This window comes from Hypomesus transpacificus, chromosome 7 (assembly GCF_021917145.1).
Source record: "Hypomesus transpacificus isolate Combined female chromosome 7, fHypTra1, whole genome shotgun sequence".
In the NCBI taxonomy this organism is placed as follows: Eukaryota; Metazoa; Chordata; class Actinopteri; order Osmeriformes; family Osmeridae; genus Hypomesus; species Hypomesus transpacificus.
In genome coordinates, this window is record NC_061066.1 from 9,591,201 (window position 1) to 9,617,217 (window position 26,017).

Genomic DNA, 26,017 nt, shown 5'->3' on the forward strand with positions numbered 1-26,017 from the left:
GAGGTTTGAAACTCCGCAGCGCGCTCTTCTGGATTGACAACCAAGATTGACAAATAGCAACGTTGGGCACCAGTCTAGAGCGTGACTGTACCTGGATTCGACCAATGAAACGAAAGGGCGGATGCGGCACAATTGTAAAGTACGCGCGGATTGGACATAATACGGGGCGACAGACTCCCGCGCGCGCAAAAGCTTTATGTTTACGTTGTTACGTTTTATGTTCAATTTAAAGGGAAGGAATGACTCAAAGGCGCCAAAGTTACGTAATGTATCTGTCCAATGGAAACGACTCAGAAACAAAGAACCATTTGTGCAGATTTGGAGAGATAGCCAGATAGGTTTGAAAACTTATGGTTCAAAAAGTAAAGTACTGAACTATTCACTTATCCCTGCTTTTCTGATGTGCTTTCTTTGTATGTTGCTGAGCGCCAAATAACAAGCAGAGACAATCATTTAACGTAATATTTTGTGATAATGTTCACCATACGTTACGCTGCTCATTTTCGCTATGTTAAAAACACTGCTAAAAGTGAAGTTTAACGTATTATTTAAATGCAATACATCCTCCAAGAGAGTTCCGATTTCAGGGGCCTGAGGAGAGAGTTCCGGTTAGAGAGGCCTGAGGAGAGAGTTCCGGTTTCGACAGCGCCCTTGGCCTGCGCTTTAATACTGCCATCTAGTGGTTTACTGTGAGCATTACAGGTGCAGTTCTCCCTCTAAACCACCAGATGGCGATGGTAAAGCGCAGCCCTATGGAACGGGTTTTTAAGGGCCGGTAGTGTCATGTGAGCATTACAAGTGCAGTTCTGAAAGTGAACCACTTGGTGGCAGTGGTAAAGAGCTGCTCTAAAACTAAGACGGGAAGTCGGAGGAAATCCAAGATGGCAGCACCTCGTCTCAACAGTAAAGCTCTAATTTGTCCTATTTATTTGAGCCATTCTGTATATTTCTGACTCATTAAAATGGTCGTACACAGTACTGTCTAAGACACCACATTGCAAAGGTGTTAGAATTCATGAAATACCGCAAAATGTCAGTTCCAACTGCCAGCACACTATTGCTATTTTAGCAATCCCACAGTAGTTAGTTCCAGTACTAAATGCCAGTTCATTTCCAGTACCACCGACATGAAGTTACAGCAGGCCTCCTGGTAAGCATAATGGTACATGCACTACTCTGCTATCTTAGGTTTATCCAAATCACCTGTAGCTACTCCCAGCTAGTACGCTACATACCACCAACAGGAGCCCTGGCCTCCACATGCAGATGATACCCCCAAGACCTGGGGGTCATGGATACCTGGGGGTCATGGATACCTGGGGGTCATAGTGTAAGATCCTGCTCTGCTTTCATTGAACATGGTCTATACAGGCTTGGTTTAGATGGAGTCATTGGAGGGGACATTAGTTTGGCTGAACAGTATGTATATGCTAATATCTATATATATATATATACACACTATTAAGGCTTATCTATGATGAAAATATATTCAAATCAAGTTTATTGGTCACATATAATCTTGTAACATATTACAATCTTGCAGTTTCCAGGCTGTGATGTTCCCTGTCAGATGCACCTATCAACATAACAATCCATGTTACACTTAACCCTAACCCAATCCATGCAACACTTTCGTGACCAAGACGCATTGACTTTCCTGGTAATGAGAAACGCACTCAGACGAGGAGACCACAGATGTCCCAGAGATTTGGGTGTTAGGTATGTACCGTAGTTGGTAAAGAGGTCACTTTGATAAATGCAAAGTAGACAACTGTTTGTAACTTTATTGCATAAAACTGGTGTAATATTATTGCAATAAGCAGCAGTGTTTACATAATTAGTGTTTTCTTGACAAACCATTCACCGGAAAAAAAAGACTCTCATTTCTCCTAATGTGAAACATCACTGTAAATGCGTCACAAAATGACACAACCTGTGTTACAGGTACAAGCTACCAAGCATCATTCAGTGTTGTTTTGTTTTAACCGCATCACACTTGTCAATAAAGCCTTAAGTCTTAATAATGTTAAGTCAAGCTGCCATGCACTTCAATGTTAGTGTTATTTGCCAAGCAGTAGCCGATACGTGATTCTAACGGTTTAGTAGGCCTGTCATTTCTACATATACTTTTGCACTTTCAAATAGTTAAATGTTCATATAACATGCTTCAATAACAGCATACAACCAGATCAGGCAAATGCAGATGAGTCTAGGCAAGGTATATCACAACAACCAGAACCAACCACATAGCCAGAGAATAGCCTATACTAGACAAGTAGTTAAGCTGCAGCACTAATACTAAACCGCTAGCTCTACGACAAGACTGCCTGAAAGGGTGTTGATCCTGTTGCTCTATCAATGCTACAATAACCGGCATAGGTTTAGTTCAGTTTGACACAATCTGTAACAGTTACAAATTATTCTGATCAAAATTGATTATCTCTGTTAACTAAATAGCTCGGGGATTTGATGTGGGCAGGGAAACAAAGGACAAATGACATAGTAATGACATAGTAATGACATAGTAATGACATAGTAATGACATAGTAATGGGCTGCGGTTGCAGTGATATACATGAAAAAAGGCTTATTACATTGATATTATAAAAAAAAAATTTGAAGTTGATGACCATATCAACAAAATAAGTATATTAACACACAGCATTCAAATGTTAGTCTCCAAAGACCTCGTTGTTGTCGAGGACCTCAAAAGGAATTGACATAATATATACAGGCATCTTTTCATTAAAGCCATTTAATCATGCGACTGTACAGATCATGTCGGCCTATTCTCATCACAGTCGTGTTTAAAGCTTCTTTGCTGGAGAGGATTTGAAAATGAATAATACGGCATCAATGCTGAGTTTAATGTCAGGGTGCCTTTAATTAGTTCCAAGCAGCCTCCTCCTCAGCTTTCTGACACTAGACGTCCAACCAACACAACGTGTCACATTTTATACTGCGGCGCGAGAGGAAGAGGAGAAAGGGGGGAGGAAGAAGTAGAGGAAGAGAACGAAACCGCTTTAGACGCAGCCCTGACTGGCCGTAACTATAACGATGAGCTAGTGAACGGCCTCCTGAAAGCTACGCGCTAATGATCTAGCCTAACTACTCACACAAGCCCTAAACCTAACTACTCACACAAGCCCTAAACCTAACTACTCACACAAGCCCTAAACCACATTTTTGCTAACGGGAAACCTACTGCAAAACACGGCAACTAATCAAGCGTCCGGGCTCCGGTCGGAGGCTCGGTTGTCTAGTGTGCTTGTCACGTCTTCACAGTAACATCATCTGGCAGCGCGGCGCTATAAACCAGAAAGACAAATGCCAAAGTCATTCTAATCTCTGTTCTTGGCTCATGATTAACAATTAAAATGATCAGATTTGTACAATCCCACGATTGTCACTCCCAAATGCATAGGAGAGTCCACTCTCTAAATGAGCTCAAGTATTTCTGCAGCGTATGTGTCAAACACAAGGAAGCTAAACAGTCCGCTTGGACAGTGAACTCGGTTGGAAGCATACCATGTTTGAACAAGGCAACGATTAAATACGTTTTACAATCACCTCACCACCATGACAAGGGCATGACGTTGACCTATTTGGTGCAAGGCTGTAGAACAATCAATAATCCACAGGTAGATTGGGCAACCCTGGAAATCTGAGATGATAAATCACAGAGTGCAATAACAAACAAAAAAGGGTTGATCTGGCCAGTAGTTACCATGGTGATATGAGTAGAACATATAACACACAACAATTATACAACTAAGAAAACATCAAAACCAATACACAATTTCTTATTTTACTAGCTTATATCAGTCAGAGAAGAACTGTCTATATCTTGAAAGATTCCTAAGGATGATAACCACAGAAAGGTGTGTCATGAATACTGTCGTGTTGCTAGTAGTGTACATCTGTGTTCATGTTGAGAGCAGTGACTGTGTTTACATGTAGTGTGAGTGTGTCTTTGAGTTTCTCCTAGTGAAGGTGAACCCTCTTCAGTGTCTCTGTTCCTGGGTTGTTTTCAGTAGCATGTGGGCTCTGTCGCGGCTCGTAGCTCTGTCGCGGCTCATAGCTCTGTCGCGGCTCGTAGCTCTGTCACGGCTCGTAGCTCTGTCACGGCTCGTAGCTCTGTGGCGCTTGTTCTCCCTGGTTGTCTACACCATGAGAGAGGTGAGCTCTGCTAGTCAGTGCTCTTCGGAGGGTCCGTTTGGTAAGTGTCCAATCCCAAAAACACGTAAACAAGCATTCAAATAATGAAAACAAACAGTGAACATCACTAATGCCCTTGAGAGGTGTGTGTGTGTGTTTGTGTGAAGGAAGGCAGTGAGGATCTTGACTGTCACCCGGACTGTTGACATCGTCATCCAGCTAGTGACATCATGGAGCAGAGGGTGACATCATCAGGGCTTGCCTGACAGCAGGCTGTGGAACCAGGAGGTTTGACCTTTGACCTGGTCGTCGGGGTCGGGCAGCAGGAACTGGGAGGAGGTGACTGAGGTGGGACTTCCCAGGGAGGGGGTCAGGCCCTCCACAGGGGAGTCCATCTTCCAGGAGCACTGGGGCTTGTACCCCCCAAAGGGCCCCTCTGCCCCAACCTGCTCCTGCTCCACAGAGGCCGGGGGCGAGGCCGGGTGCATCTGGGGCCGGTAGCCCCCGAGGGGAGGCTGGGGCTGGGGGGCCGGGGCAGAGGCCTGGATGCCGGTGTAGGTGACGTCGGTGCGGGCCGAGTCAACCGAGCTGCCCGAGGACGCCGAGGAGTCTGGGAAGTGGGCGGGGCGTTGCCGCGGCATCCCCTGGTCCACCACCTGGTTGTAGTAGCGGAGGACGGAAGGCTCGTCGGTGTCGGCCGGAGCGCTGCCCTCCTCCTCCTCTTCCTCGGGCACAGTCACCAGCGCCTCCTTGGAGTCCCACTCTGGCTTCTCCAGGATGTGGACCATGCTGTGAGGAGACGGCTTCAGGTCCAGAGTCCCCTGAAACACACACATGACACTTTCTGGCACCAGGACAGTGTGTGTCCCTGGCGGTGTGCCATGAGGTCATGATCCCCATCTTACCTGAGGCATGGACCAATCAACAGGCAGCTTACCTGAGGCATGGACCAATCACCAGGCAGGCTGGGCTCAGGGATGTCTGGGTAGAAGGCTTTCTTCACCCTGGGACACAGGCAACAACAAACAGTCAACAACTGGAATACAAAATACAATAAATCTGCTGAGAATGTGACATGACAGCTTCCTGTTCAGTAATCTGGCTGCCTCACCACTTCCTCTTCCTGTAGCACAGGGTCGTGACAACAGCCAGGAAGCACGCCATGGTTCCCAGGGCAACCAGGATCTCCAGGATGAGCCAATCAGCTGCCAGAGGAGAAGGCAAGCAAGCATTCATTCATACTGGTGTGCTGTCCATGAACATTGAGTGTTAACGTACTGTAGGGCTGTAGATAGACCCAGCTAATGCTAACGTACTGTAGGGCTGTAGATAGACCCAGCTAATGCTAACGTACTGTAGGGCTGTAGATAGACCCAGCTAATGCTAACGTACTGTAGGGCTGTAGATAGACCCAGCTCATGCTAACGTACTGTAGGGATCCAGAGAGATATAGGCCGGGGTTCCACCGTCCTCCCCGGCAGAGTTGTACGACTTGACGGTGAACTTGTATGAGCCAACAGGGAGCTTGGTCACTGTGTAGTTCCTCTGGCTTGGGTCAGTGATGTTGGCTGGAGAGAGGAGAAGGGAGTGTGAAATAACTGGACTATCCAATAACCAAGGGAAAGACAGCATAGCCTAGTCTAGGCCCTACCTATCAGAGAGAACCAGATAGTCCTACCTATAAGAGGGAGGCTGGAGATAGTCCTACCTATCAGAGAGAGTCTGGAGACAGTCCTACCTATCAGAGAGAGCCTGGAGACAGTCCTACCTATCAGAGAGAGTCTGGAGACAGTCCTACCTATCAGAGAGAGTCTGGAGACAGTCCTACATATCAGAGAGAGTCTGGAGACAGTCCTACCTATCAGAGAGTCTGGAGACAGTCCTACCATCAGAGAGAGTCTGGAGACAGTCCTACCTATCAGAGAGAGTCTGGAGACAGTCCTACCTATCAGAGAGAGTCTGGAGACAGTCCTACCTATCAGAGAGAGTCTGGAGACAGTCCTACCTATCAGAGAGTCTGGAGACAGTCCTACCTATCAGAGTCTGGAGACAGTCCTACCTATCAGAGAGAGTCTGGAGACAGTCCTACCTATCAGAGAGAGTCTGGAGACAGTCCTACCTATCAGAGAGAGTCTGGAGACAGTCTTACCTATCAGAGAGAGTCTGGAGGCGTTGGCCATGTAGACTCGGTACCCCAGCAGGAACCCCCTCTGGTGCTCCAGAAGAACCTCCTCCCAGGTCAGCAGCACGCCAGAGCCCTGCTGATTGGACGAAACGTGGGGGGACGACCTGGAGGGGGCTGGGGGAGGAGCCACAGGTACCACAACGATGAAACACAGTAGATCTGGACCTTTACCCTTAGAACAGTCCGTGTGTGTGTGTCAGACCTACCCTGCTCCTGCATGTAGGCCTCCCAGCGCTGCTGCAGGGTGGGGAGTTGGGACGGGCAGGAGTACAGAGAGAAGGTGTATCTCACTCCTGGCTGGAACCAGTCTGGGCACCGGGCAAAACACACACACCACGCAGTCAGTATACACAGCTATCTAGAGATCGCTCAATCTATTATAGATATAAGAAGTAGACTGACTTAAATTTGATTCAAAATATTAAAAAAATAGAAGAATTTAAAAGAATACATGAAATATAATTTCATTTATAATGTAATAAAAATAAGTAAACAAAGTTTTGAAAATAACATTTTGAACGGTTGAAAGACTGAGATATTCACTTTGCTCACAACCCTGTGCCTCTCAGGACTGCAGCCTCTCACTACTGCAGCCTCTCAGTACTGCAGCCTCTCACTACTGCAGCCTCTCACTACTGCAGCCTCTCAGTACTGCAGCCTCTCAGTACTGCAGCCTCTCAGTACTGCAGCCTCTCAGTACTGGCCCTGACAGCCATAGTGTTCCTACTGTATGTGCATCACTGAGGGGCATCATCTTTTGTGATGAATGCTGTTACTGCTTGACTAATTTCGTACATGAACATGGATTTAGGCTTTGAAACATTTTGATCAGTGATCCTGTCGGGTGTTATCTGGCTTATTTGACACACTGGTGTTCAGCATTTTAGCTATGCATCGTACATGGCTTTGTGGAGTTTTTTTAGGGCTGAATTAGGTTGGTGGTGTTGCCCCGAGAGGTAGCAACGTTAGCCAGGCAGGTTTTGCACAATACTTGACACTGCGCAGCATCTTTTTTACAGGCAAAATTGGCAAAGTGTCTGTAGTGTCAGGTTCTGTTGAGCCTGAGGCCATCGTACAGGTCAAGGTCAAGTGTAACGTGCAAAATTGATCCTTCATCTGCAAACTGCGTTACTCTCACGTGTCTCGGGACCAGAGTAAAATCGCAGCCCTTGCGATTACAAGATCTCGTTTTGTCACATCACAATATTATCGCAAATGCAATTAATCGTTCAGCCTGACAGGATGGTGGTGTTGGTGGGGTACCTGTCTCTGACAGGATGGTGGTGTTGGTGGGGTACCTGTCTCTGACAGGATGGTGGTGTTGGTGGGGTACCTGTCTCTGACAGGATGGTGGTGTTGGTGGGGTACCTGTCTCTGACAGGATGGTGGTGTTGGTGGGGTACCTGTCTCTGACAGGATGGTGGTGTTGGTGGGGTACCTGTCTCTGACAGGATGGTGGTGTTGGTGGGGTACCTGTCTCTGACAGGATGGTGGTGTTGGTGGGGTACCTGTCTCTGACAGGATGGTGGTGTTGGTGGGGTACCTGTCTCTGACAGGATGGTGGTGTTGGTGGGGTACCTGTCTCTGACAGGATGGTGGTGTTGGTGGGGTACCTGTCTCTGACAGGATGGTGGTGTTGGTGGGGTACCTGTCTCTGACAGGATGGTGGTGTTGGTGGGGTACCTGTCTCTGACAGGATGGTGGTGTTGGTGGGGTACCTGTCTCTGACAGGATGGTGGTGTTGGTGGGGTACCTGTCTCTGACAGGATGGTGGTGTTGGTGGGGTACCTGTCTCTGACAGGATGGTGGTGTTGGTGGGGTACCTGTCTCTGACAGGATGGTGGTGTTGGTGGGGTACCTGTCTCTGACAGGATGGTGGTGTTGGTGGGGTACCTGTCTCTGACAGGATGGTGGTGTTGGTGGGGTACCTGTCTCTGACAGGATGGTGGTGTTGGTGGGGTACCTGTCTCTGACAGGATGGTGGTGTTGGTGGGGTACCTGTCTCTGACAGGATGGTGGTGTTGGTGGGGTACCTGTCTCTGACAGGATGGTGGTGTTGGTGGGGTACCTGTCTCTGACAGGATGGTGGTGTTGGTGGCTCCAGCAGGAAGGCGGGTCCAGTCCAGGGCACAGGGCTGTGAGCAGCTGGTGTTGTGCCACTCCAGGAGGTAGTCACAGCTGGTGTTGTGCCACTCCAGGAGGTAGTCACAGCTGGTGTTGTGTGGGGGCATCCAGGACAGGGGGAAACCCGCCTGGGTGGCCTCAGCCCGGAACACAGCCACCTCCCCATCTGAGGACACCACAGGGTCAGATGCCAGGTCACTAACATCATCAGATCACTGGTCTATCCTCTCTACCCTGTCCTTCCCTCATTCCTCTCCTCTCAACAGCTCTCTCCCTTTCCTACACCTCTCCTTCCCCCTCCTCTCTCCCTCCCCTCCTCACCTCCCAGGTAGTCAGGGATCACCTCTCCTTCCCCCTCCTCTCTCCCTCCCCTCCTCACCTCCCAGGTAGTCAGGGATCACCTCTCCTTCCCCCTCCTCTCTCCCTCCCCTCCTCACCTCCCAGGTAGTCAGGGATCCCCAGGGTGGACGGGGGGGACACCCCGGCAGCGTTGGTGGCGGTGATGGTGACCCTGACCCCAGCGGCGGGGCTGCCCAGGGAGAAGGCCTGGCTGTGGGTTCTCTGGGGCAGGACGTGGCTCCTCTGGCGGTTCTCCTCCGAGCTCCACAGGGTCACCTCGTAGCTGCTCAGCTGGCCATGGCTCTCTCTCTTGGTCAGGGGCTGGAGGGGGTTAGGAGAGGTTCACTGGCGTGTTACACCCCCCAGCACACACACACACACACAGAGACACACACAGACACAGCAGGACTCACCTTCCAGATGATGCGTCCAGTGCTGTTGCTGTCCATCCACACCCACGCATCAGGAGTGTCAGGGCCTAGGACACACACACGCCGTCACACACCGTCACACATTGTACCCTCCACACACACACCGTCACACATTGTACCCCTCCACACACACACCATCACAAGGCTCAGTCACATAGCACACTCCCTCTCATGCTCTCTCTACTCTCCACCCCCTTACGGTCCATGCTGGTGGTGAAGGTGAGGTAGAGGCTCCAGTCGCTCCACTTCCAGAAGTTCCTCAGGGAGCCACAGCGGATCCTGCAGCGGTATTCCTCATCAGGCTGCAGCCCTGTGATCACGGCGGTGTCCAGACCTGCCCCTGTGAACGTTTGCTGAACACACACACACACAGGCATAAACATATACACACACACACACACAGGCATAAACATACACACAGGCATAAACATACACACACACACACACACAGGCATAAACATACACACACACACACAGGCATAAACATACACACACACACACACACAGGCATAAACATACACACACACACACACACACACACAGGCATAAACATACACACACACACACACACACACACACACACACACACACACACAGGCATAAACATACACACACACACACACACACACACACACACACACACAGGCATAAACATACATACACACACACACACACACATAAACACACACACACACACAGGCATCAAGACACACAGAGAACATTGTTTTCTTATAGGCTTTTAAGGTTTTAAGGTCTACACTCACTTATGTAACACTATCTTTCTCTGAAACCCACAGCCCCCCCCCCCCCTCACCGTGCTGGGGTGCCAGTTAGAGATGAGCTCCACCTGGCAGGTGAGTTGTAGGGAGGCGTAGGTCTGGTTAGGCCACGCCCACTGCAGAGTGGCATTCCAGGGGTGGATCACCGTGGCGACCAAGCTCGACGCCGACAACGGACGCACTGGAACCAAAGAGCCAATCAGCAGGTACAAAACAAGAACCAATGAACAGACACGTGTTGAGTGTGTGTATATGGTATATGTAAGTTTTATACAGTGTGTGTGTGTGTGTGTACCTCTGTGGCTCAGCTCGGCGCTGTCATTCAGCCTGGCCCGGCCCAGCTGGTTCCAGGCCTCCAGGGTCCAGCTGCCCTCCCAGTTCTCCAACCCACACAGCATCCCACCTGCCAGGCTGCAGTTCCTGGGGAAGGAGAGGGAAGGAGAGGGGAAGATGGAGAGGATGATAGTGGATGATGGAGGGGAGGGTGCGAGGAGGAAGGGAAGATGGAGAGGATGATAGTGGATGATGGAGGGGATAAGAGGTGTGTCCTACCTGCCATTGAGGGCGTAATGGGTCCTGCGCTTGGTGCCGATCAGGTGTGTGTCTGGTCCGGCGCTCCACTGGCATTCTGCTGACCGCAGGTCATGAGTCTCACACAGCAGGTCACTGGGCTGGGGGGGGTCTGGGGGTCAGGGGTCAGAGGTCAGGGGTCACACCAGTCTGTCTGGAGTGTGTGTGATGATACAGGAGAGTGGTGTGTGTACGATTGACTTCCTTACATCCCACAAACATGACGGCTCCCGTGGTAACTACTGTTTTGGAGTTGCTACACACCACATTGGTGCCAGAGGAAGCGGAGGGGCCCTGATTGGTCCGGGTGGTAGCATAGCTCCGTCTACTCAGGCGGGTGATGTCCATGTCCCTGGCATGATAGGTGATCTTGCCAAAGCTGTCGCCCTCGGCGATGATGCAGCAGAAGGTGGTGTTGCTGCCCACTTCGACCACTCGGCTCGATGGATACATCTGGGCCTGGGCGTTGCTAGGAACGTCCATACCTTGGAGACAGGACCAGGAGTTCTGTTCATTAACCCATCTAACCCTCTCTCCATCCCTCCATCTAACCCTCTCTCCATCCCTCCATCTAACCCTCTATTCATCCCTCCATCTAACCCTCTCTCCATCCCTCCATCTATCCCTCTCTCCATCTAACCCTCTCTCCATCCCTCCATCTATCCCTCTATTCCTCTCTCCATCTATCCCTCTCTTAATTCCTCTCCTTCCCTCACCCTCCCTCTCACCTTCTCCTCCTCACTCCCCCCTACCTGCCAGGATCTCAGGACTGCTCCAGTTGCTGAGCTCGTCAGCGGAGCGCGCTCGCACGGTGACTGACAGGGACGTGCACTCCAGCGGTTCCTCTGAGGTCCAGTTCCACCGGAACCTTCCGGCCGCGTCTGGCTTTGCCTCCACCGTCTCCTGGAGACAGAATCACAACACGACCTTGACGATTGGCTGGTGGCCAGGATGCTGCTCTAGATCTAGTACTGTTCACCTACTGTTCTAGATACTGATCTAGTCATGGTTCCTGTTTTAGTACTATTAAAATTCAGATTGGGCTATTGCAGTCATTCAGATGGAGAAACATCATGTACTGGAATTGAAATACATTTAGACACTAGCGACCTGTGTTATTATTAGATTAACATTAATTCAGAAAATTCCAGAAAGATAGGGTTCAGCTAGACGAGACAAACATGATGCTTATTTTGTTAACTTTTGTTTGTTGTTTGTGAAAAAATTACTAAATGTTAACCCCCCCCTCCACTCCCCCCCTTACGTTGAACACTGTGACCATGAACTCAGAGCGCTGGATCAGGATGTCGTGTTGGGGGGCGTCCCCCCCCCCCCAGGTGATGGAGAGGCGCTGGGCGTCTCGGTCTGCCTCCAGGACCACCTGCTGGGGGGCCGCCGGCGGGCCTGGGGGGGCACAGGAACCACACTGGTCATGGGCTATCTTCTAAATAGTTGATGAATCTTGGTCGTTGAATCTAAACTGTGCATCACTGGTGTACACAACTCCCTACACAACGTGTGTCTGTCTGTCTGTCTGTCTGTGTGTCATGGTAGGAGAGAGACTAAACAGGTTTCTCCTTCACACTGTGAATTGCCCTCAGGGGTGAGAGACCGTTTCCATGATAACAGCCTGCAGAGCCGCCCTGCATGTTTGGAGGTCTTACCACTGGCCTGGCATGACGACAGAGACAGCACCAGCAGGAGGACCAGGTAGTGCTGCATGCTGGAGGAGCTCAGATACTTCAGGAGGAGCTGGTCCGTGTGACTCAGCAGGTCAGCAGGACTGAGCAGCGAGAGAGTGACCCTGAAGGAGAGAGGTCAGAGGTCAACACTGCTCCCTCCACACACCACTTCAGCACAGATTAATAATACGTTACAGGCTGTAATGATTCATATAACTAACTAACAGCAGTGTTAACTTCCTCTTCCAAACTGCCCGTTATCAGAGCTACATAGTTGAGTTGATGCCAGACCCTTGAGCGGACAGCCAGATGGTCTAACACGAGACACAACCTTGTAGATGATCAGACTGAGTCCTGGTAGAGCACTCATCCCCACCTCCAATAAATACAGACTCTGGACTGCTGGAACTCTGAGCACTGAACACTGCTGGAACTCTGAGCACTGCTGGAACTCTGACCACTGGAGCACTGCTGGAACTCTGACCACTGGAGCACTGCTGGAACTCTAACCACTGGAGCACTGCTGGATCTCTGACCACTGAGCAATGCTGGAACTCTGAGCACTGGAGCACTGCTGGAACTCTGAGCACTGCTGGAACTCTGAGGACTGCTGGAACTCTGAGCACTGCTGGAACTCTGACCACTGGAGCACTGCTGGAACTCTGAGCACTGCTGGAACTCTGACCACTGGAGCACTGCTGGAACTCTGAGCACTGCTGGAACTCTGACCACTGGAGCACTGCTGGAACTCTGACCACTGGAGCACTGCTGGAACTCTGACCACTGAGCACTGCTGGGCCTGGGTCTTCTGCTGCTCTGTCAGTTTGCTCTAATTGTACGTTGCTTGGATAGAAGAGCCTACTGAATTAGTCAAATGTAATCTAATGTATTGAAAATGAGATGAACCCTCCAATCACTGGGTACTAAGTTGGTCTGTGTTAAACACTTTCCACATGGAACTCTGGATGAATTGTGGTAACAGGAACCTGATTCCCTTCAGCAACACCCTCCCTATCTAAGAACACACAAAGCCTTGTCCCTGATACTGGCATGTTTTATTCATCTGGGACAGATGTTACCCTGATGTTAGCCTGTCCTGTGTGTGCTGCCTGGGCTGGCTGTGCCAGGGCCTGGGGCGAGGGGCCTGGCTAGGAACCTGCAGAACAAGACGAAGGCTTGGCCTCGCACCAACCCTGCAGGATAGTAGGCGGGTATATTTCTATATTGTGTTGTTTGTTGTATTGCGCTTGTTTTCCATCTTGAGGCAAGCTGGGACACGGCTGCTGAAGCGTTCTAATACCACCAAGAGCCAAAGGGCACAACTGACATCGACAAGAAAGCACTTTGAGTGGGAAGTGGGTCAGGTGAGATCTGAGGGATCCTGCCTTCTCAGAAGCAGCCAAACCACAAACGACAACATCTCCATCCATGTCTACTGACAGACGTCTGGAACACACCATTTATTGAATTTCACTCACTGTGACTCTTTGTATTCTTATTATCTAGGGCATACCTACTAAAGTGGCATGCTTCAAAACCCCTCTGTCTCTACAACTGGACTTTTCCGGAAAATGTTGTGGCAGTCGTTGACAAGGAGTTTGTTTTTGACTGAGGTTGGTGGGGAGGAAACGGCAATAACAAAAAGCAAATATTCCAGAAAGTGCTCCATGAGAGACTGATACTGGTCAGGCTGTAGTACACACACACACACACACACACACACACACACACACACACACACACACACACACACACACACACACACACACACACACAAGCTGTCTCTGTGTTCCTGAGGACTTCTCTCAGCAACACTGCAGCCTCAAGTCAAAACACACAACGGTCCCAGAGTCTAACTGAAATAACTATTTAACGTGTTTCTGATTTGGTTAACAGTGTGCCTTTGACATTCAGCTACCTGATGGTTTCATTAGTCAGTTCCCAAAATCAAGAGCAGACCGTTTGACTGCAAGAGTGAATCAATGTTTGAAGCAGGTGTGCAGGGGGCTGGATAACTGGTCACGCTGCCTAACAGCTCCACACAGGGCAACTCACATACTTTACTGGAAGGAAATCACAACTGTCTTCCTCCCCTCTCCTTCTCTTCCTCTCCTTCTCCTACCCTCATCTCCCTTTACTCCCCTCCTCCTCTCCCTCTTCTCCTCTCCCTCCCCTTCCTTCTCCTCCCCTCCTCCTCTCCCTCCCCTCCCCTTCCTTCTCCTCCCCTCATCTTCCTCTACTCCCCTCTTCCTCTCCCTCCCCTCCCCTTCCTTCTCCTCCCCTCATCTTCCTCTACTCCCCTCCTCTTCCTCCCCTCCTCCTCTCCCTCCCCTCCTCTTCCTCCCCTCCTCCTCTTCCCCTCCCTCCCCCTGCTACTGCCTCCGTACCAACATGCCTCCCTCTCCTTCCTTCCTCCCTTCAAGTGAAAGTGTAGCTCTGTCTGGAAAACATCAGGTTAATCATGAAGACAGGACTCTGACTAGTTGTATGGGTGGAATTCTAATATTGAATGTGAAACACACGGTGTTTAGGAATGCCTATGGGTACTTAAGTAGCCTACAATCACCAACATTATCGTTGTTTGCAACTCAAAGTAACTGACTATTTCGGTTTATAAAGCGTCAATACAAAGAATCTTACAAAAACACCACCAGCAGAGACTAAGTAAACACAGCCTCTATCATGATGTACACGGCACATACGCATCTTTGTGTGAGATCCAACACGACCTTGACATTTTAAAGACAAACAAGGCTAATATTTCAGCTTCAGTCAGTCCTTGTTTGGACTACGACTAGATGTGATTAATCTTGGACGGGAGGTTAAAGGGCGAGTTTTACAGAGTCACACCACTATCCGTCTATTTGACGGAGAAAACGTTATATTAAAATAATGACACAGAACAAACACTTTACAAGATGGCTAGAATATAAAACGTCGTAGAAACATAGAAATGTAAATGTCAAATATTTAGGCCAAATGAAGTCATCCAAATCCACGAAATACTGCTGTTATAAAACGAATAAAATAGTTATAACGTTAGTTCTAACCTAATACAGTACTGTAGCTAGTGCAAAGCTCGCATTTCCACAGCCATGTAGCTACAGAAGTACTGGCTATGTATGACACATAACGGACCTTTAAAATGTCATTGACTAAACAAATGTGAATATTGATATCGTATCATGATATTCATGTTTTTATCTTCAGCCCTAGGCCCTTAGTACAGCTATAAAAGTGTCTCCATGTTTTACTGCATGCTACACAAGCGTATCACAAACGAACTAGTAGACTAGCAACGTAGTCGTAGGCTAACAAGCTAGCTAGATAGTAGCAGCAAAATAAATTATATTATACCTCACCTTATATTCGAGTTTCTTCTTCCACAACACATACAGATGTTGATGAACCTCTCCAAAGCCCGATTGACAAGGCCAGACGAGTAATAAAATGTCCACTTCAGTGGTGCACTGTCTGTCCCCCGACACGGTTGCGTTTTCTGTCGCTCCCAGAATTCCCAATCCTGGATGTGTTTACTGGAAAAGGCGTGTTCGGACAGGACCCGTCCCATTTACATTTCTTGTTTCCCTTGAACCTAACTAGGTGAAATGTGCATCTCTACTACAAACTCGGGCTGGTAAGGGTATCATTTAGTTCGACACGATAAGTTGTGTCCAACTAAAACGATTTATATTTATTTGTACCGTTACATTTTGATATGTGGAAAGGATTGTGCAAGGTAAATGGTATTCAGCCTTGGGTTGCCAGATTGTGTGAACCCCTACCAGGGTGTCTCAAACCAAAAATTCCATTTTCAGTGTCAAAGACAAACATTTATCCTTCAACATATTTGAGTCCACACACCCGAAAAAAAACGCCACAAAAGCAACTGCTCAGTTATAGCCTATATTAGGACCACTATTTACACAAGTTTGTCTGAAATAGATACTGAAAGAAAGTTAAAATAATTGAAAAACATAGTTTCCACTAAGCGCCAAAAGACATTGGCCAGTGACAGTTGTATTTTGGGGGGAGTTGGCTGTTTCCTAGGAAACCCTAAATGCTACAGCATAAAACGAAAAATGTGTCCCTTTCAATACAAGGAGCTTTGCTAGGTGCTCCGTCTGTAGCCTACATCTTGATAATTAAAACCTCCACATGGTGGCGCTGTTTGACAGCAAACAGTTCCCACTTCCGTCACGATTTAAGGACACCTGCTGTCATGCTTTGTTATTATGCGTTGTTAAATCTTAAACATGGTCATGGATACACCGAATCAGTGTAATTTTGGGTTTTAACATAAATTAAAGCTAAAAGGGAACGCGCACAGTGTCCATTTCAGATAAGAGTGGGGAAGACCAAGTACTGTGAAAATATTGGTTCAAACCTGGCAACCCTAATATCTTCCTGGGGTCATCAGCAGCATCACGGCTAGCTACTCTCGTCATCACATCCAAGGAGCCATCGTCGGCCTCTGTTTTCATTTTATCCTTGATAAATCGATCCATTCTGATTGCATTTTCATTTTTTAAGTAACCTTTCTCCGTCCGTAATATGAAGGGAATCAAACTACACTTAACCGTGCTTATGCTCGTGGCTTCTGTGCTGTGTGCAGAGGCGGGCAGAAGCCGGAAAGACTCCAGCAACCAGAACAGTTTCAGAAGGGCGGCGAATGGGGTCTACCAGACACTGAGCAACATCTTTGGAGAGGACAACATAAGAGGCCTTTATAAGGTTAGTATTTAGCCATTAACACTCTCGGTCAACGAAGAAGATAGTCGCATAACGGTGTGTAGAAGATTTGCTATTTTGATCAAGTGCGCCTTGGACCACAATTCTCGCTGGCCACGGTTGCCATTTTGAAAATCTGATTGCCTTTTTCTTTACTCTGTGGGGAAAGGTTGCTGCTGCATGACATATTGCGACTAAATGTGTGCATATGACCTCTGAACAGTTTAAGTAACCGTGACCGACCCCAACCGTGCACAGCGACAGCGCTGTGAGCACCGGAGCGTTTGATAGTGGCATCATGTTATCAGTTCAGCCATGTTGTTTGTATCTATAAATACACTCTTGGTGGTTATTGCAATAAGTGTGCGTTCTCAAATCTGCACCCGTGTGAGTCAACTTCCTCCCGTCTTTGTTCTAGTTCTTCTCGAAGACTACTGAGCGCTTTGTATATGGAGTCGATGCTTTCCTGGACACCCTGTGGAAGATCTGGACTGACCTCCTGGATGTGTTGGGCATCGACTGTGAGTCATAAGTGTGACTGTTAGTGTTGTAGGATGCGAGTAACCACGCGACCTCATGTCGACATGGTGTGTGTTGTGCACCTGCTTGCTTAATGACCTACTAATATAATAACAATGTATTTAATTAGCAGAAGCTTATTTGAACCAGAGACCACTTGGTCTGCAGTCAAATGCTGTAATAACTGAGCTATGTCCCTCTTTACCTGTACGACAGATGTGGTTAATAAGTTGGTGCCTTTAGTCATTCCTGTAAATCCCTGTCTGAGAGTAACAGCACCACCCTCACCCCCCTCCTCCACAGCCTCCAACCTAAGCCTGTACTTCAGCCTCACCTCCCTCTCCACCTCACCGGCCCGGGCCTTGCTGCTGGTGGCGGCCGTACTGGTGGCCTACTGGTTCCTGTCCTTGTTCCTGGGGGGTTTCTTCTACCTGCTGCACGCTGTGTTTGGGCGCTTCTTCTGGCTGGTGCGCGTCCTGCTGTTCTCGCTCTCCTGCCTCTACATCCTGCAGAAGTTCGAGGGCGACCCGGAGCGGGCGGTGCTGCCGCTGTGCTTCATCATGGTGCTGTACTTCATGACGGGGCCTGTGGGGGCGTACTGGAGGAGGGGCGGGGGAGCCGCCTCGCTGGAGGAGAAGATCGACCATCTGGACACCCAGATCAGACTGCTCAACATCCGGCTCAGCAGGGTCATAGATAGCCTGGAGCGCCCTGGGGAGCTGTAGGGGGGATAGGGGGTAGGTAGCCTGGAGCGCCCTGGGGAGTTGTAGGGGGGATAGGGGGTAGATAGCCTGGAGCGCCCTGGGGAGCTGTAGGGGGGATAGGGGGTAGGTAGCCTGGAGCGCCCTGGGGAGTTGTAGGGGGGATAGGGGGTAGGTAGCCTGGAGCGCCCTGGGGAGCTGTAGGGGGGACAGGGGGTAGGTAGCCTGGAGCGCCCTGGGGAGCTGTAGGGGGGGAAGGGGGTAGGTAGCCTGGAGCGCCCTGGGGAGTTGTAGGGGGGACAGGGGGTAGGTAGCCTGGAGCGCCCTGGGGAGCTGTAGGGGAGAGGAGAGGGGAGGGGGGTTGTGGAGGAGTGGGTCTGGGGGTGTTTTGGGTGGGGGAGGAATATGAGATGAGAACTGGGGAGGGCAGGGGCTTGGGAATGAATAAGGGGGAAGGGGGGGGTCTTAACTATGATCACTGATTGGAAAACGTTCCCACCTACTCAACTAACAGTAGAGTTAAAGCGGTAGTTCAGAGTTTCTCTGGTGGTGCATGGGTGGAAAGGAGGGGCGGAGGAAACCATGGTTGATAGGAACTTCATGGTCTGTTTTTATCCTTGTCTTGTACATTAATGCATAAGGAACATAGTTGTTATGACGCGTAACAATCTTTTTGTTCCTTTTTAAAAATGGGGATGGGTTAGGTTAGGGGATGGTGCATGGAAGACGGGTTGATTTGACTATTTCAAAGTATTTCAATCCATATAGTATCACTGTTAGATCGATAGATGGTAAATTTATTTATTGCGGTTTTAGTCTTAGAACACTGAAATAGATTTGGTCAAAATGTCGCCGTCCATATTAGCTACCTAGAAAACATCAGGACCTCTTTTTCTGTCTCGTAAAAGTGTGTGTTTGTGTGTGTGATGTGCGGGGTGGTTAGTGTGTGTGTGAGTACCCTCCTAGTGTGTGTGTATTCTGAAGTGTGTGACGTAAAGGGACACTGGAAGCAGTCAGCTAGAGGCAAGGCAATCTCAGGGAGAAAAACACCTCCATGGGTATCTCAACCCCCCCTCACAGATACCAGTTGAGCATGTTGCAGCAGACACATGTACTTGGTTCTCTACACTGGGGTTGGTTAGGGTTTGACGGGTTTGTGTTCCTGTGATTGGTTCACAGCACATGGAGTAGTGAGCCTACAGTCTGCAGCTGGGGTTTTTTGTAGAGGTCTTATCAACCCACTGTAGGTGCACTCTTCTGCCACCAGGGGGCGCCATCTGTTGACGACACTGCCACTACCAATGGGTTGTAACAGTCTGGCCAATCAGGGACCAGTGCTCTGCCCCTGCAGCACGCTCAGCCTGTGTGTATTTGTAGTTCTTTTGGATAGATTTGTTGTTGTTTAGGAACTGTGATATGCTTTGATCACTCTGCATTTGTGTGAATGTAGGCCTTCACTAAGTAAATCAGATGTCTTATGTTGTCTTTACACCACAGTCCAGTACTGGACATGTGGTCCAGGACACAGTCCAGTACTGTAGGTAGCAGTAGTTGGTCTTTAACTCTGGTTGCCAACCACTCTTAATGATTTTTATGTAGTTTAGGTTTATACCCCACTGATATGAGGAATGACAGACAACATGTTTTTAAATCACTCTTTAACATATTTGGAGATTTGGATGAACCGAGATGATAGTTGTGTCCCGAATTACAAATAATTACAAATATTATATGACAAGTCACTCAGGCTGTGCTAATATTGAGAAGTGTTGATATGATAAAGTATGTCATTAATGATGTTTAGGTGTCAGAGAGAACAATATCTCAGACCTATCGATGTTGCAAGGCCTGCATAGGTGTGTGATGACGAGAGGGAGGGAGAGATGGGGAAGACTAGCTAGTTACTGCAGCCAGTTACTGCAGCTAGTTACTGTAGCAAGTTACTGCAGCAAATTACTGCAGCTAGTTACTGCAGCAAGTTACTGCAGCTAGTTACTGCAGCAAGTTACTGCAGCCAGTTACTGCAGCTAGTTACTGCAGCTAGTTACTGTAGCAAGGTACTGTAGCAAGTTACTGTAGCTAGTTACTGCAGCCAGTTACTGCAGCAAGTTACTGCAGCCAGTTACTGTAGCTAGTTACTGCAGCGAGTTACTGCAGCGAGTTACTGCAGCTAGTTACTGCAGCTAGTTACTGCAGTTCGTTACTGTAGCAAGTTACTGTAGCTAGTTGTGAGCTTGTAGGCAGTGCTGTTGCCACCAGAGCAGCAGAACAGCGTTGCATGTTAGCTTTTCTACTGCTAAGGCTGAATATATCATCATTTTATTGTGGAACAAATCACCATTTAAGTTGCACTGTAAGATTTTTTATAATTTTTTTATTGATTACAGATTGTTGTCAGATTGAATGTCATTCCATGCATAAAGATAATATTCCATGTAATTATGAGTAAAATATTGTATAATCATGAGGACATGTGTTGGTTGTGATGATGATAGTTCTCTAATTGCTTGCTGTAATAAAACATCACAGGATTTTGCACCTGAGAACCAAATCATGCAAGTTCCCGCGCTCAATCAGAAATCCTGAGTTCTGATTGGATGCTGTGACAGGCCATCAATATTACACAGGAGCGGTATGCATTAAATATTGTATACATTAGGATGTCTGATATTGTCAGTGTAATAGAAGATAGATATGTGAGGAAGTAGGCATGTTGTTAGGGACCCAGCAGAAGAGATGGATTCTTCTTTCTCAGAAACTCTGTCTGCCAGAGTTCAGACTGGGTTCAATCAGTCCAGCGTTCGTGCGCTCTGACAGCATTTCTGATCCCTGCCTGTGTTCTGCCTGGGGAAATGACATCACAGTCAGCCGAGCCTGATCACTGTGATCCAGTTCTGTGACATCACAGTCAGCCGAGCCTGATCACTGTGATCCAGTTCTGTGACATCACAGTCAGCCGAGCCTGATCACTGTGATCCAGTTCTGTGACATCACAGTCAGCCGAACCTGATCACTGTGATCCAGTTCTGTGACATCACAGTCAGCCGAGCCTGATCACTGTGATCCAGTTCTGTGACATCACAGTCAGCCGAGCCTGATCACTGTGATCCAGTTCTGTGACATCACAGTCAGCCGAGCCTGATCACTGTGATCCAGTTCTGTGACATCACAGTCAGCCGAGTCTGATCACTGTGATCCAGTTCTGTGACATCACAGTCAGCCGAGCCTGATCACTGTGATCCAGGTCTTGATTACATCCACACTCTAGACTGGTCCAAAAAGGAAAATTATCCAATATAGTATTTATTCATTCCTGATTCATGTGTCTACTTATTCCAGATAATGTGCTGTGCCAATATGTTGATATATCAATATGATGTAATACATCCGAGTCAGGTAGTTTCCACTGCTTGACCTTTTCTTTGTGAAACTTGAGTAGAATATATATGTAGTTGTTGTTTTTTTTTAAACTTTTTTATTGTATACTCCTTTTATGCTTTGAACTGCTTGTTTTCTATTGGTCTGTTTTCCATCCAGTGGTGTGTGGGGAGCTGGGTCCTACTTCCTGCCTGCTATGTGTTGGAAAGCGTTATAAAGTGATGAAAAATTTGGAAATGGTTGTCCCGAAGGAGACCTTTTACAGTGAAAATGAGGTCCAGATTTGAATAAATCAACTTTATCACCATGTTGAAAGGGTTGTTTTTTTTTTAAACGTATTTAAATTACGTAATATAACCTGTTTTTGGGAGTTCATGCTTAAGCAAATTTGTATCCAATATGTGGCAAAACCACAGGCTTTTTTTGAAATACTGGACAGAGTAAAGAGACTTCTTGCACATCAGATCATTACTCAACCCTGGCAGAGTCTTGTCTGATTGAATCTCTCCGACACACACACACACACAAGGCCTTTCTCTGTAACTGAGCTACACAAGCCCCTGGCATAGATAGCTTCTCAGTAACGTGGCTGGGATGAAGGAGGAAATAAAATATGAATGAATGGAATAAAATGGCTGCCCAACTAGTAGGGCTGTTTACCTATGTGGTTCCCTCCACACTCTCCACTTCACCTTCACATCTTTTGCCAAATCATACTGGCTGATGTGAAAGTCAGTTTGTTAGGTTCCACATTCTGTCACTCCAGTAGACCTGGACTGGAGCTCTAAAACTCAGGACTGGTTTAAATATTATGTGTTTGAATCCAGCCATGTAGATAAGGGAGCAGATCAGGGGGTTCACTGGTGAACCTTGACCCTAACCTGTAGTGGCATCCAGGAGCCCTTTCCTCGGTTGACCTTGGCTCGGAACTCTGCCTATCAAGTCCAACATCTTTCACAAGGTGTAGTCACTCCTACAATCACCTCTCCTCCAGGCTGTCTGCTCCCGTCTGTCTCCTCCAGCCTGTCTGCTCCTGTCTGTCTGCTCCTGTCTGTTTGCTCCTGTCTGTCTGCTCCTGTCTGTCTGCTCCTGTCTGTCTCCTCCAGCCTGTCTGCTCCAGCCTGTCTGCTCCCGTCTGTCTCCTCCTGTCTGTCTCCTCCAGCCTGTCTGCTCCCGTCTGTCTGATCCTGTCTGTCTGCTCCTGTCTGTCTCCTCCTGTCTGTCTGCTCCTGTCCGTCTCCTCCAGCCTGTCTGCTCCCGTCTGTCTGCTCCTGTCTGTCTGCTCCTGTCTGTCTGCTCCTGTCTGTCTGTTCCTGCCTGTCTGTTCCTGTCTGTCTGTTCCTGTCTGTCTGTTCCTGTCTCTCTTTTCATGTCTGTCTGTTCCTGTCTGTCTGTTCTAATTTCCCTGATCTTGAATATTCAATTATAGCTTTTATGTTTAACGCTTTATTTGTTCTTTTTAGTATGTATATTTTTATACTTTTGTGATCAAATGTACTGGTTGATGATAGCCTCTGAAATTTAGTTTCCTTCATGTAAACTTTCAGGTGAGTTACTGAACCTTTTACTAATTTAGGTCAGACACACCTAGTCACCTCATGTCGTTCTCAACAGCGTTCGTGGTTCTGTATCACGCTAGACGAGCTGGCAGCTGATAACAATGTCAAACAGGAAATCAGATTTACAAACCTCCTATGGACGTCACGCTCATAGTCTACTGTGCATGTTTGTTATATCACTTTTTTACATTTATTTGCGGGTAGAACTATTTCAATTTTGAGGATATTTCTTAGGAGGGAGGTTGAACAGGTCATGTTTGCAGTCATGTTGATTGGGCACACCCCTAAAATGTACTCTCATTCTCGATTCTTATTGGCCGCGCAACTCACTTGAGAGCTGTCATTGATCATTGGGATAAAACGTTTTGTACGCTGGCGTTTGCCGAGCATGTGAAGCGGAGAGTTCAGCCAACAGAGGAAAATGGAAACGTTTCCCCTGGAACGAAACATGAACTGTGCTAGGAATAATAAATTTGGCCAAGTATTTACACATTTAAAAAATGACAAAATTCGATTTGGTGATTGTAAATTTGCCCTTTTGTTTACACCATGTTGTTTATCGAACCGACTCTAAACAAATCTAAGGTTTTACTGTCGTTTGTAAGTTTTTATTGTTTATCAACTACTTAAACTCTATTGGCGGTTCAGCCCAGGTTGCAGCAGACTCGAAGTATGTGTTATTCCGTAGTATTTTCCGCCAAACCAGCTCACAACTGGCGTGTGTGGTGTATGAAACGAAGTATAAATATAATTTTGCAAACACGGATCTGTCTGCTGATGTGGGACCAGCCGGACGCCAACCAGTCAGAGGATCTCGTGCTGTGCCCCCTTACATATCACTCCGCTTTTTAACGTTGAACACACAAGGGCCACACATGGCCATACGTTCCATTTGTGATCGATCAGTATTCTTCGAAGGGAGACCCCCTAGTTAAAGCGGGTCTGCAACCCCACGTACACATTTGGATCCAAATGGTTGATTATTTTATTCTAACGGTTTGGCTGAATTCCCTCATTTGTGAAGGCCAATTTAGATTTATGGAGAATATAGCTGTAGACGTAAGCTATGCAGGGCAGCGGGTCCCCAGCACCAGAGTCCAGAGTATAGGTACCAGAGTATAGGTACCCGAGTATAGGTATACCAGAGTATAGGTATACCAGAGTATAGGTACCAGAGTATAGGTATACCAGAGTATAGGTACCAGAGTATAGGTATACCAGAGTATAGGTACCAGAGTATAGGTACCAGAGTATAGGTACCAGAGTATAGGTATACCAGAGTATAGGTACCAGAGTATAGGTACCAGAGTATAGGTACGAGAGTATAGGTATACCAGAGTATAGGTACCAGAGTATAGGTATACCAGAGTATAGGTATACCAGAGTATAGGTACCAGAGTATAGGTATACCAGAGTATAGGTACCAGAGTATAGGTACCAGAGTATAGGTACCAGAGTATAGGTATACCAGAGTATAGGTACCAGAGTATAGGTATACCAGAGTATAGGTATACCAGAGTATAGGTACCAGAGTATAGGTACCAGAGTATAGGTATACCAGAGTATAGGTATACCAGAGTATAGGTACCAGAATATAGGTACCAGAGTATAGGTACCAGAGTATAGGTATACCAGAGTATAGGTACCAGAGTATACATGTATGTGGGGGGGCTGCATTCTGCTGTCATGAAAGGTTAATCAAAATCTCAAATCTCTGGTCCCATTTAAAAGTGATACCACTGATTTTAAAATACCCAATCTAACCTTGGAATGGATTACAAGGATAGCACACTGCAACTGTGTATAATTGTGTGCAACATAACCCAAGGCCATTCATTGCAGAGGGAATTACAACCGAAATACTGTTCGAACTATGCACGTTTAATCCTTGAAATGTTGTAGGCTACTTTATATTTTCACTTTGCGAGCTTCGTTTTGGATAGAAGAGCGTCTTCTGAATAGGCTAATTGAACCTCTGTAATATGCTTATTTTTAATTCTTATACTGTATCACCCTGTTGTCATAATTATATAAATAATTTATATTTTGTGCGTTGTTATATATATATACATGTTAATTATTGTTGAAGATTACTCAACAATTGTAGGCCCCCATTTCGGAGGACGCGCGGAAGGAGACACGGCAGCGCGGTGCGGGTGGGCGGAGGATTCTGAGTTACTCCGCTGCTCCTCCTCCACACTGACAGTCAGCAGACGGCCCGGCTGCATGCAGTCACCCACCTAGCGTATCTACCTCTCCACATACAAAGCAGGTTATTCAGGGCAATCATGTCAAAAGACACGGAAGCAATGAGCGAGAATATTCTGGAGTCCAAGGTCTTGTGGTACCCGGACACTAAGAAGAACACCCACATGGACAGATTTAGGACGCAGGTGAACCGAGACTTCGGGCTTAATCTTGGTGAGTGACGCTCGAGAGAGCTTGTCTCTGTCAGGGCTAAAGGACACCACTGGACTTAGTTTCTACCGTAGCACAACCAAGCAGTCTAAGACTTGCGTTAGACCGAATCCCACGGTCAGCTACTCAGTGCCGTTGTCCGTTCAGCTACTCGGTGCCGGTGTCCGTTCAGCTACACGGTGCCGGTGTTCGTTCGGGAGGCTAGACGGCAGTCTGACTCTTTACGTCAGGATGACTCCACCGTGGAGGTTGCAGGTCTTTGACAGTAGATGACCAGTAAAGCTAGGCGCTGTTCTGTTGCTCTGTCACGGGTTGGCTGAAATCCCGTCATCTAGGTCAACCAGTTTTTTCCTTATTCGTAAAATTAGCTTCAATGTGATTAGAAAATGGACAACTCTCCAAAAAAATGGTGTTACCAGGCAGTTGGCACTAGCGAACTCTACC

General features: G+C 47.7%; 2 protein-coding genes and 1 long non-coding RNA gene across 3 annotated transcripts; 2 read left to right on the forward strand and 1 right to left on the reverse strand.

Annotated features, from left to right (window-relative positions):
* The first annotated feature begins 872 nt into the window (after nucleotides 1-872).
* LOC124469393 lies at nucleotides 873-2,933 on the forward strand. Its single transcript, XR_006956298.1, has 2 exons — nucleotides 873-1,330; nucleotides 1,544-2,933. It is a non-coding gene; the product is annotated as an uncharacterized LOC124469393 (long non-coding RNA).
* lifra (LIF receptor subunit alpha a) lies at nucleotides 1,770-15,804 on the reverse strand. Its single transcript, XM_047022649.1, has 18 exons — nucleotides 15,630-15,804; nucleotides 12,250-12,389; nucleotides 11,850-11,989; nucleotides 11,338-11,488; nucleotides 10,795-11,070; nucleotides 10,568-10,697; nucleotides 10,311-10,435; nucleotides 10,051-10,196; nucleotides 9,436-9,589; nucleotides 9,219-9,283; nucleotides 8,904-9,126; nucleotides 8,411-8,632; nucleotides 6,549-6,650; nucleotides 6,307-6,456; nucleotides 5,588-5,725; nucleotides 5,269-5,362; nucleotides 5,095-5,161; nucleotides 1,770-4,978 (listed from the first exon to the last, which is right to left on the reverse strand). Exons 1-18 carry the CDS (start codon nucleotides 15,659-15,661, stop codon nucleotides 4,409-4,411), a joined length of 2,925 nt encoding a protein of 974 aa, XP_046878605.1. The 5' UTR covers nucleotides 15,662-15,804; the 3' UTR covers nucleotides 1,770-4,408.
* A 1,010-nt stretch (nucleotides 15,805-16,814) lies between these two features.
* Nucleotides 16,815-18,283, forward strand: LOC124469536 (bri3 binding protein). The gene is made up of 3 exons (XM_047022895.1): nucleotides 16,815-17,001; nucleotides 17,417-17,519; nucleotides 17,821-18,283. Exons 1-3 carry the CDS (start codon nucleotides 16,822-16,824, stop codon nucleotides 18,240-18,242), a joined length of 705 nt encoding a protein of 234 aa, XP_046878851.1. The 5' UTR covers nucleotides 16,815-16,821; the 3' UTR covers nucleotides 18,243-18,283.
* Nucleotides 18,284-26,017: the final 7,734 nt, after the last annotated feature.